The sequence below is a fragment of the Manacus vitellinus genome, unplaced genomic scaffold, assembly GCF_001715985.3.
Source record: "Manacus vitellinus isolate BGI_N305 unplaced genomic scaffold, ASM171598v3 scaffold_26_pilon, whole genome shotgun sequence".
In the NCBI taxonomy this organism is placed as follows: domain Eukaryota; kingdom Metazoa; phylum Chordata; class Aves; order Passeriformes; family Pipridae; genus Manacus; species Manacus vitellinus.
The window spans coordinates 8705525-8717672 of record NW_021939960.1 but is presented as its reverse complement, the minus strand read 5'-3'; the positions used below and the strand labels follow the sequence as shown (position 1 = coordinate 8717672).

Sequence of the window (12148 nt, the reverse complement as noted above, 5' to 3'; positions counted from 1 at the left end):
AGCCCCGAGCTCCGGCCGCCCCTGCCCCTCTCTCTCCCTCTGCCGCTGCAGATCGTGGACCTGGACGTGAAGCGGAACCGGAACCGCGAGGCCCTGCGGGCGCTACAGAAGGACCCGGAGCCCGAGGGTGAGGCCGGGCTGGCGATGCCTGCCGTGCCCCCGCGTGTCCGGGACAGGCTCCACTGACAGCCCGTTCCCGGTCCCTTTGCTCCTCTCCCCACAGAGAAGGCCATGGTTTGTTTCGGGAGCATGTTCATCGAGCTGCCGAAGGCGAAGACCCGGGAGATGCTGCGGCAGGGTGAGGCAGCCCCGAGGGCTCCGTGTAGCCCCTCAACCATTTTAACAGGAACCATCATCAACAAGATGTTAGAAAAGTTATAAGGTCATAGAATGGCTTGGGTTGGAAGGGACCTTCAAGATTCAATCTCGTTGCAATCCCCTGTCATGGGAAGGGACACCTCCCACTCTCCCAGGTTGCTCCAAGCCCCATCCAGCCTGGCCTTGGACACTTCCAGGAATGGGACAGCCACAGCTTCTTTGGGCAACCTGTGCCAGGGCCTCACCACCCACAGTAATTAATTGTTTCCTAATATCTAATCTTAACCTACTCTCTTTCAGTTTGAACCCTTGTCCTGTCACTCCATGCTCTTGTAAATAGTTTTGCCCCATCTTTCCTGGAAGTTCCCTTCAGGTACTGGAAGGCTGCAATTAGCTCACCCCGGAGCCTTTTCCAGGCTGAACAATCCCAGTTCTCTCGGCCTTTCCTCACAGGAGAGGTGCTCCTGAAAAATAAACAGGGTTCTCTCCAGGGTTGAGCTTTGAGATGGGCAGTCACAGGCTGATCCTGACCCATGCTGTGCCCTGGGAAGCACATCCAGCATGAAACCGCTCGCGGGTGTTGAGGGCAGGGTGGGATCCCCAGGGTGGGCTCCTCCACTGAGTGCCCCATGGGAGGCTGAGCTTCCACCCCAGAGCCCACTGCAGTCCTCCTCACTGCCACTCTCTCATTCCAGACCAGGAAGAGCTGGATGAGGAGATAAACAAGCTCCGGAAAGATCTGCGTGTGAAGGTCAACCGCCTCTACGAGGCTCAAGGTAAATGCTCCCGCTCTGGACCCTTCTCAGGGCCTGGGAGCAGACACACAGCAGGAGGGCCAGAAATTCCCAAGCTCTGTGTGTTCCTGCAGCTGCTTGCCCACTGGGTTTGCAATTCCCTCCCTGACCCAGCAGCCTTGTCCAGCTCCATGAGGAGCTGTCACCCACCAGCACCTTAAACCACCTCCCACAGTGCGCTGGGGCGACCCCACTTCAGCTTTTAGGGCTGTCCCTGCCCTCCCTGCAGCCCCACTTGAGTTTAACATGAACTGCTTCACTTCTTTTCTGACAAAATCCTGATTTTTGTGTGCATTCTCCCAGGTAAACCTGAGCTGAAGGGGTTTAACCTGAATCCAATGTCTGCTGAGGAGATGAAGCTCATCAACCGCATCCTGGAGGGCTGAGGTGGCCGTGCCATTGTCACAGCACATGTTTGAACTGTAACCAGGGGGCTCACACTGCAAAAGCCACAGCCCTCAGGGTTTGCAGGACATTGTGGAGCCCTGGGAAGCATTTGGCTCCTCAGCTACAACACTGCAGTTTCCTTGGATCATGAACCCTTTCCTGCTCTGTGCTGGAACTCGGGTGTCAGAGACGTGCTGGACACAGCGCCGGGCAAATGCCCGTGGCTGGGGTGGAGGTGGGATCATTAAAATCAGAGCAGTGGGACATTCCTGATTCCGTGTGTATGTTCCTTGTTGGGGGTTCATGTGAGCGCTTCTGGGGTTTGGCTTCGGAGCTGGTTCATTGTCACGTCGGGAACAGGAGTAGGAGGGATTGGGAATCCACTGCATGCCTGAAGCACAGCAGAGGAGTTGAGTTGTGCACGCCCATGGCATTCAAACAAAGCAAAGTTGTAAATCTGAGGCACGTCAGGAATCTCTCTAAGATGTGGAGGGAGGGGCAGGAGGAGGCAGCATCCTTTTAGTCTTGCTGGGAAAACATATTCCTCTGGTGGAAGGCAAGAGACAACATAAACGAGGCTTTCAGGACTAGATGAAGTGATAAAACAGGTATATTTTAAAAAGCAGCCTGAGGAGGGCTGAGCAGAGATAGTCACCAGGTTTGTCTTGTAGTAAAAGGGCAATTGATAGTAACCAGTAATAGTTTCTTCAAAGGTTTTTAAATTTACTGTTTTCTACACTCCCTGCTCTGGCCTGAATATGCTCCCCCAGCACTACTCACTTAAGAGCATGAGAAGATTTTTAAAAACTAATCATATTTAGTGTTGGACTTCAGTGAGTTTGATTTTTTTCTGTCTACAGGGAAGTATCTGGGTCCAGCCAAGCCTTTTATTTTTTGAACTTCTGTAAAGATATTCCTAGATAGAATTTAAGAACTCTAAACGTGGCTGTTGTCCTTTTTTCTCCAGCTCTGGAAATGGCTCTCCTCTTCTGTCAAACCTTGCTCAGGTGACAGGGCTGGGCCTGGTCCTTTGCTTTCTTTCTTTCTGCACAGCCGTGATAACTTCAAACATGACACCACCATTTCCCTGGCTCCCTGACCACCTTCCAGCTTAGCAGGGCCTTCTCCTGCCCTGGCCAGTTCCACACACACTGCAGATTATGCAGACTTCCAAAAAATACCCTGTTTCAGATCCATTAAAACCGAGGGGTGATTTCTTTTAACCTAAAAACCCAACCATTGCTTGGTCTTACTCACACCATGTACCTAGATGTGCCTCTGTCCAGTTCAGGCTTACATTTCAGATGCACAGACTAAAAATAACACAGACTTACTACCTGGACTGCCTTGCCCGTGGGTTTTTCAGAAGATTGCCTGTCTCCTGGGAGCAAGAGCCAGCTCACAGTGCCACATCCCAGTGTCAGAGCAGCTCTTACATAACCCGTGTGGTGCAGCCAGTCCGTGGCTCCGTAACGTGATGGTGAGGTTATTTTTACAGTCTCATGGCAACAGGTTTTCTGCTCTGACATGTTTCCATAGTAGTAGCAGGAGGAGGATCAAGTGCCTGCCTGCCCTAAAAGCTTTGTTTTGCTGTGAAGAATGTGTTTAACCCCTTTGTTTTCTTACACGGAACAGAACTAAGCTCTGCAGTGCAGAAGGCTGGCTGAGCAGCCAAGCATCCCTGTGTCAGCTAAAATGCCTCATTTAAGCCCACTGCAGCTTCCAAACTGGGAAACCCTCAGAAACAAGGCAGCCAGTGCCTTGTGCTGAGCCAGTGGTGTCTGGAGAGAAGTGGGAACTGCTGCTGCCCGACATGAGGGGAGAGTGAACTTCATGTCTCTCCCACCCCAAGCTCGGGGGGTGTTGCACTTTGTATTGTGCAGGGAAATTCCTGAAAAGCTGCTTCAGTTGTCTCTTCCTGGCATCACAGCAGCCTGCCAGGAAAATGTTAACAGGGGAGTTACACATCACCTGCCTCTTCCTGCCTGTAGAGGCGAGGTGATGTTTCACTTTCAGGTGATGCTGCCCTCGTGTTTTGTTAGTTAGACACCACAGCCAGAGATGACTGTAGGCACATTGAGATGTGCATGGCAAAAGGTTACAATGCCTGTCAGCATGGACAATCCAAGTACTACTTCCCAACAATAAAATACACAACCAGCTTCAGGTAAATGCCCAATAAACAGTCACCACAGTGACTGCAGGGTGTTTTCTTTTTTGAAAGCGTTTGCTCCTTTTGGTCTCTTAATCCCTTAAGGGCTCACACTTCTCTTGTTGCCCAGCAAAGGTGTGTGCTCTCCTGCTGCTGTGCAGACAGCTTCAGGACTGAGCAGGGCACCTGCCAGCATTGCGTGAGTTCTGCACCGAAATGTGTGTTTGCTGTGATGTTCTCATTCAACAGAGCACACAGATCTCCCCCTCTGCTGACAGGCCTGTCATTCCAGATCAGGTCAAAGCCTCCAACATCCTCCTCCTCCCATGTCAGCCTACAACAAACCCATGGACTGAAGTACCTGAGCAAAGACAGTTCCCTGTCTGCACGCAGGAATCAGCTCCCAGACAACCAGCAACACAGCTGAACAGCTGAAGGCACTGGACATCTCTCTGCTATTAATATCTGGGGTTTGCACAGTTGTAAAGTCAATCAAAAAACACTGTAAGACCAGCTGCTGGGAACAGAGTGCTCCAGCAGTGGTATGAGTGGGAGGCACAGTGCACAGGGACCTCTGACAGAGAGCTCTTGTACAAGTCCCAGCTCTGACATGGGCTCCAGTCCCTTGGCAGCCCTGTGCTGCCTTGTTTTCCCACTCTGAAGGGGCAGAATGCTTCTTTACTTTGCTCTGCTTCTGGATATTCATCATTTAATCACTATAAAGGTTAGAGGATTATGATCAGTTGCCAAGAAAGTCGTGGAACCAGACCATCCATCCCAAACATTCTAATAAAACTCCTCAGAAAGTGATAAACATCTTCACCTCCCCGCTCTTCCTGTCTACAAAACAAAGTGTGTCTTTGAAAAGATGACGCTGGAGTTCAGTCTTCCTGGTTACTGGCAGGAGGGAAGGTGAAGCATTTACCTCCAGAAACCAGCAGAGATTACAACAGTAAATTAGGGGGAAACAGGACATTTTACCAATGGCTCATTAAGAGAAATGCCTCCCCAAAATCATTACCCTGCTAGCATGCAGGAATGAGTGTGAAGCAATAGGAAATCCAACCCTAAATCTCTTTCCCATGTTCTGAGCCAAAGAACATTCTGAGCTTATTGCAAAGTTTCTATTCCTGTTCTTGACGGTACTAAAGACAAAAAAAAAATCCCTTTGCCTTCCAGAAAGAAAAGTGAAAACCAAAGTCATGCTGAAGCAGTAAATGCTGAGAAGGATTCACAGAATGAGCATTAACCCTTTTTAATTGCAGATGTGGGTGTCTGTGGGGAACAGGTCCCCAGCATAGTGTTCAAATCTCTCTCTGAGAGCCCAGCAGCACTGTGATGACATCAAGGACTTTCATTCCAATTAATTTCCTTCCTAACCAACTGAGGTTACTCCAGCTCTTTACCTGGAGGCTGCCTAAGCAGAAATGTTGTTTGAGGTTGTGAATGGAGTAGATTGTGCATGTTAGAGCTATCCCTGACCAAAGCTGAGCTGCATTTATTTGCTCATTTGAAATAAAGCTGTCCCCAGTGGCACCATGTGAAATATTGGGCTGAAGCTGACAGGACACAGGGCTGTAACAGATAACACCAGTGAGCATCTTGTTAGAAGAAAGAGTTAAAAAAAGAAATTAGAGACAACATTTCATAAGAGAGCACCAGCAACGTAAATCACATCTAAGGGAAATTGTCCTACCTACGGTACTGCTTGCACTTTACATGATTAAGGCTGAAAGAATAATAATCCTACTTTTGCTTGTCATTTCTGTAGTACTATTTGCTATTTCTGTTTCTCTCAGCTCCTGCAATGACAAGGCAGTTGCACTCTTGGGTTCCTGCTGTTGCAATGCTTGAGTTGTGTAAGTAGCAAGATAAAATTCAGAGAATTTCAGCTGAACTGTCATTATAAATATTTTTCGCTTAGTCAGGGAGAAAACCTGTATTTAAAAAAAAAAAAGTAAAATTTTGTTTTCAAGGGGTTTTTCTTGTTTGTCACTTAGGGGTTGAGCGCTGTCTGAGCTGCTCCATCACCCACCTGCAGCCCTGAGACATCCAAACAATTTTACAAAGGTATTCCCAACAGATGACCACACATTTAGTCCACGTGATTTGTTTTCAACCACAGCCTCCGCAGCCCAGTGAGAATTCTGAGTAAAAGGCCAGAGACCAGAAGGTTGGGGCCACCAAGCCCACATGCCACATAAACTCTCCAGGCTTGCCTCCTGTACAGCTGCAGGAGAACACAGTCCCCAGGCCCCCATCAGAAGTTCCCCAGCAGCACTTGACATCTCCTCTGCTCTCAGGGTACTGCAAAGACTCTCCTTTCCCTACTGACAAGAGGGATTTATAGAAGGGAGCAGCCCATAAAATGGGAAGTTCAAGACCATCCTCTAACACCGATTTCCGTCTCAGATTCATGAGGAATCTGACATCCCATTTAATATTTTCCCCTCTTTCTCTCTCTCTCTCTCTCTCTTCCTCTCAGCTGTCACCTCTTGAGAGAGGCAGCTTCACAGTGACAGCTGTGTGCAGCAGTGCCAGCCTTGCTGTACTTCTGAGGTCTCAGAGACAAAGGGCTAAGCTGTATCTGCCTCTCAGAAGTGCATTAACCAGAAAGTTATTGGGTTTAAAGTCAAAAAGCTCCACCTTATAAATGCACATTAAAGCAGAACACTGGCCCAGGCTCACTCCTAATGCTGCTCCCAAGGAAATCACACGGATGGGTGTCAGGAGAGGAGGCAGCACAACTGAGTGGCTGCAGCACACATGGCAGCTGGCAGGGTGAGGTCACCTTGCCTGCACCTGCCAGAGATCACAGCAGCAGGCAGCAGGGAATAGCCTGCAGGCAGCATGTCCCCCTCACCTGCCCTGGATCAGTCAGGTGCAGTCTTTTGCGCTGCCACCTTTGTGACTGGAACATCTGGGATGAAGTAGAGATAAGGATCCAAGACAAGCAAACACTGCTCAGGCAAATGCACAATTCTCACTCCAACAATCTTTGTGTACCTCAGCACCAATTAATTATTTTCCCTGTCTTCAGACACCTGAGCTGAAATCCAACATTCCATTATGCTGTCTGACCAAAAATTGCAGAAAAAAACCCTTAAAAATCAGAAGTAATCAAGAAGGGTAACTAGAAAAGGAAAGAGCAGTTGCCCTGGGCACAGGTTGCCCAGAGAAGCTGTGAATGCCCGGAATGCCCCGCTGTGATAAACCAAACTTTGCTTACATAAATTGGTTGAGTCCTTTGATCTCTTGTTTCCCTGATAACCTGGGACTGATGTCTTCAACAAAGTGTTTCCAGATAAAGGAAAAGGCTGATAAGGAGCAGAGCCTGCAGAGGTGGGGTAATGTTTTTTTTCATGCCAATTTCCTCCTCCCGATAAGGCACAGCTGCATCTTACAGTGTAAAATTCCCCTGCTAGGGGAGCTATCGAGGCATCCCCCAGAGACTGAACATATATAACCCGTGCAAATCCTTGTCACATGAGCCCCCACTCCCAACAGGTCAAGACTGTGACCATCACTCTGATCACGGACATGGAAAATGCAGTGATAAGTCATTGCTGGATCCATGGGAGGTGACACCTTTCCTCACCACTATCTACTCTTGCCCTTTCCTTCTCTTTCCTTCTTATCTATTTTCTTTGTGATATCTTTATATTTTTATAGAAAAGAACCACAATGGTTGCACATCTCCTTTCTGCTGCAATTAAATTGTTCTAATATAAACCTGCCTCGTAGATGTACACGGGTCATTCAGTGTCGTTTCACTCCAATTCACCCTGAGGGTGAATTATTATTATTATTCTATTAACAAGAACCTCAGTTACCACCTCAGAGGTGGGTTGTGTAACACCCATCCCTGGAAGTGTCCAAGGCCAGGTTGGGTGGGGCTTGGAGCAACCTGGGCTAGTGGAAGGTGTCCCTGCCTGTGGCAAGGGGTTGGAATGAGGTGAGCTTTAAGACCCTCCCACAACAAACGATTCCATGGTTTTCCATGAAACTCTTCATGTCACCTTGTCTCCAAACCTCAGTGTACCTTCTCCCTAAGGCAACCTGCTGCACCCCCACTCTGTAAAGGCTTTTGATCATTCAGAGCAAGCATGAACTCTTCTGAACCTTCTCAGAGAGAAGTGATGGATTTTCCTGTCTCCTAAGCCATCAAATTGAGGCGGCATACCTTTTGGGAAGATGTGTTAATCAAATGAAAGCTATCAAACTCAATACAGCAGCAAGTGTGACACACTGGAAATCAAATAGTTCTCCCCCGTGAATCACCTTGTCCTTACGTTCTGTGAACCCGAGGAAGAAGAAAGGCTGCCAAAATTCAACCACTAACAATAAAACCAGGAGTGACATTTCAGCTTTTTTCCGAGCTGATTTGTCAAACTGACATTTCCAGTGATCTGGTGACACCAGTTTTCCAGTGAAAAAGGACTGGAGAAAGACAGGGTGACAACAGCAGCGATGGGACAGCCGAGTCCTGTAGGTGTTTGCAGGAGCTGGAAGTGACAAAGTTCATCTGATGTATCTAATACCAGGCAGTAAAACTGTACAGTCCTTTTCTTACCCTTCTGTATGGCACAGGCGGGATACAGCGATCACCTCTGCTGTTCTGAGTAAATCCTGCATCAGAAAAGCAAGCAAATCCACCTCAGCATAACCAGGCCTTCAGAGGAGTGTACTGGGAGAAGAGGAAAAGAGCAACTGGGCATTAAGTGAAGGAAATCCATTTCTGGCATAACAATGGTGGTTTGCACTTACGGCTGTTGCTGGAACATAAAGTCTCATGTCAAACTTCCAACCTGTGAAGTGGAGAGAAATCTTGGAATCACAGAAAATCCCAAGTTGAAAAGGACCTACAAGAATCAAAGTCCAGCTCTTGGTGCTGTGCATGACCACCCCAAGAATGTACAGTACAAATATATTATAAAATATATGTATATTATATATAAAATATATTTATATTACATATATAAATGTAGAATATAATCCAGTTTCTGTCTGGTGTTAGATGTACCTGAGATTGAAAGTTTGTATCTAAATATGTACACGAAGTGTGAGAAGTAGAGCCCAGAGCAAGTATCTATTTTGCAAAATCCACTGTAAAAGCCTTTGTTGTTGCCCTGGGGAATGGTGAAGGAATATTGCAGCAGAAGGGCACAGGAGAACAGACCAAGTCACTGGCACAAGGAGAGGATGAAATAAAAGCAAAAAGAACAAAATGCCCTTCGGATATTCCCAAAGAAGAGACAGAGTCATTCTCACCTTCTTCAATCAATTACATCCTTCAGCTTTCAGGAACATTTCCTCACCTTGTGACTTGCCAACCTACAGATGGAAGAGCAGAGTTAGTGGCATGAACATTAGCAATTCCTGTGGTTTCCCAGCATTTCAGAGCAGAAGCCCTGCATAACCTGATTCATCAGCTGTTTGTGTGCAAGCACGTTTATTTAAGTTTATGGAGGCAGGGGAATCCAACAAAAAAAGCTCAGATTTGTGTTTGGAGGATTCCTGGAGGAAAGGCAGCCTATGGGGAAGTCCCACAGCACCGAATAAACAAACTCTGTCACGCGCTTCCAGAAATATACGTAACGCAACATATGTTGTTGGGAATTTTAAGTCCCATTTTAAATTTGTGTATGTTATAGAAGAACTTAATTAAACAGGAAAGTCAAGAAAGATATTGGGGAACTATGGCAAACAAGAGCAGAAAAATCCTGAAGACGGCCTTGACTGCGGGTTGTACAAAAGAGGGTGAGGAGTGGCCCGGATAAGGCACCCGAGGAGCAGCTGCCCAGGAACACCTTCCAAAGCAGGTCCTGCTTCCTGCAGCCCCAGGATGCAACACTGGGCACGTCCTGACCTACTACTGCCTCCGAGGGTGGGAGTGGGCAACTCAGGACATCACAACACCAGAAGGAGTAACATGAGGTTTATTTTTACTTGCCTGCAAGTTTTGAGGTCAGCCACAAACTGTTTATGCTGTTGGTATAATTTCAGTAATCACAGGCTTTTCATATATCCTTGTTTACTGTGTTCTGGTTATTTACCGTGTTAATTGAGGTTGTGGGGCATAACATCAGCTTAATATAAGGGTTTTGTTGCCAATTAACACATTCCCATTTGTAGAGTTAGATAATCACTAGCTGCTATCCTCCCGGCTGTAATTCACATGTTAGTTTGCATAATTACCTCCCAGTCACTTCTCACAAGGGTAAGACAAATCCTCCTGTCCCAGCCTCCTCGCCAGACCTGCTGCACAAAGCACAGGGACTGCTCACTCACAGGGCTCACGGATGGGTGTGTTTTAAATTAGGCACCATGGCACAACACTCAAGACATTAAATGGCTTGAAGCCTCCAGCAGAAGAAAAGGCATTTCTCAGTGTCACTTTGTACTGTCAGAATTTCTAAAGGAAGCACAATTTTTCCTTAATCCCCAGGTCACTGGCTGAAGTGGAACTTGGTGTGTTCAGCACAGCTCCAGGCAGCTGTAGGTCTGGGGGGACAAACGTGATTTAGAGCACAAGGCTGCCCTTCATGTCTCTAACTTCAGAGCAGAGAGAAGCTCATTCCAACCAAACCTACCCCAGCTCGTGCTCCAGGCTGCTAATGGATGTCCCATCCCTGGAAGTGTCCAAGGCCAGGTTGGACAGGGCTTGGAGCAACCTGGGCTGGTGGAAGGAGGTTGGTACAAGATGGTTTTTAAGGTCCCTTCCAACCCGAACCTTTCTGAGATTCTCTGATAATGAGTCTCTTTTAATGTCTTCACATTCTCAGGATAGAATTCCACTCAGTAAGCTTACACCAGACTTACACTGGCTGACATCTAATGCAGTGGGATTTCCCTAAAACCAAACAGATGTTTTCATAGATCCCTCTTTAGGGGCTAATGCTCATTAACCAGAAGCCAAATTAACCACCTGCCCTGCACACTTTCCCCCCCCACACACACCTTCTTGCACACCTGCAGCAGAACTGAAAGATTTCAGAGCATGAACTTGGCCAGAACCTCCGGGAGCACACTCTGTTCCTCCACACCGAGCTCTGCACTTTATACCCTCACCACTGAGTTAACTTCGGCTCTACAAATAAACTGAGATGACTTTCCGCTGCTGAAATGAACTGTTACACAAGAAGCAGTGTTTTGGTGGTACATGTTGACCAGGAACCTGGCCAGGAGCACTGCTGCTCCATGGCACCTTGCTTTGCCCAGTTCTTCCTGCGGGTTTCCTGCATATTTTCCTCTCCCTCCGCAGAACGAAGGCATCCATTCATCTCTCACTTTCCTTGGGAAAGCACACACTTACCAGCTTCATAACCCAAGTGATGCCAGGGTTCTTGCAAAATGCTTCCACAAACAAGTAGTACTCTGAAGGCATTTTGAGGGTCTTCAGAATAAAGGCACATTTTCTTGCCTCAGGCTTTCCTGCTTCTTTTTCTAACTGCTTCCAAAACCTCTTCAGATCTTTTGCTAAGCAGCTGTTCTGACTCAGCTGGGTAGAAAGAGAAATATAAGATTCAGCACAACAAATGCTCCCACAGTCTGACTCACTTTAATTACCCTCGAGAAGTTTCTGGGGACCAACTGCACCAGATACTCTGAGGGGAAAAATAAATAAATAGGGATACCATTGAGAACCGCTTTTTCTTTGTGAAGGAGGAGGCTCAATTTCGATTTTCTGTCTCTCTGCATGAACATGGGGAGCTAGAATAGAGCAGGTCTTACGATCCATGTTCTACTATTCCTACTGTAGCTTTTCCATGCAGCCAGCACCCACCTCTCCAGGGCAGGCAGTTGCCCACAGGAACCCTACAGCAGCCTGGCCTCACCACTCCTGAACCACCACAGGTGTCAGCCCAGCATTACAAACCACCCTCAGACTCCATTCACAGAGTCACAGACGGTTTGGGTTGGAAGGGACCTTGAAGACCAGACCCTTCCAACCCCCTGCCATGGGCAGGGACACCTTCCACTAGACCAGGTTGCTCAAATGCCATGGCTGGTGAGGGTAAGGGCTCCTAGTGGGATCACATCCTGCTCAGCTGCTGTGCTGCATGGACACAACACCCAGGACAGGACAGGGCTGCACCAGGGGAGGTTTAGGTTGGACATTAGGAGGAATTTCTTCACAGAAAATGCATTGGAATGGGCTGCCCATGGAGGTGGTGGAGCCGCCGTCCTTGGAGGCGTCTAAGGAAAGACTGGACATGGCACTGAGTGCCACAGTGTAGCTGACATGGAGGTGTTTGGTCATCGGTTGGACTCGACGATCTCAGAAGCCTTTTCCAACCTAATTAATTCTGTGATTCTCTGTTACGTGTTGCACCTAAACTTGCCCATAGCTATCAAGGATACTCCCCACACAGGGCCGGGGAAGGAAGGGGGCGGCTGTGCTGCACAGGGAGCGGCTGGGCCTTACCACGCTGCCCGGGGGATGTGCAGGAGCGGGGATACAGCGCTGGGAGCCCCCCGGGAGCCCCCCGAGCTG

The 12148-nt window shown here is 48.0% G+C and overlaps 1 protein-coding gene and 1 long non-coding RNA gene across 4 annotated transcripts in view; one reads left to right on the top strand and one right to left on the bottom strand.

The window, feature by feature from the left end:
- Positions 1-1772, top strand: part of PDRG1 (p53 and DNA damage regulated 1) — a 12302-nt gene extending 10530 nt beyond the window's left edge. The window contains exons 3-6 of the mRNA XM_029960408.1: positions 3-127; positions 224-298; positions 1014-1094; positions 1416-1772. Coding sequence (XP_029816268.1) covers positions 3-127; positions 224-298; positions 1014-1094; positions 1416-1498 — 364 coding nt within the window. The 3' untranslated portion in view covers positions 1499-1772. The remainder of the gene's footprint in view (positions 1-2; positions 128-223; positions 299-1013; positions 1095-1415) is intronic.
- Positions 1773-7774: 6002 nt separating this feature from the next.
- Positions 7775-11555, bottom strand: LOC112841117. Of its 3 annotated transcripts, XR_003915862.1 has the most exons (5): positions 10967-11555; positions 9850-9912; positions 8923-8985; positions 8419-8459; positions 7775-8280 (listed from the first exon to the last, which is right to left on the bottom strand). It is a non-coding gene; the product is annotated as an uncharacterized LOC112841117 (long non-coding RNA). The 3 variants fall into 3 exon arrangements; XR_003915860.1 differs by having other exon boundaries at positions 7775-8459; XR_003915861.1 differs by lacking the exon at positions 9850-9912 and having other exon boundaries at positions 7775-8459.
- Between the last annotated feature and the right edge of the window lie 593 nt (positions 11556-12148).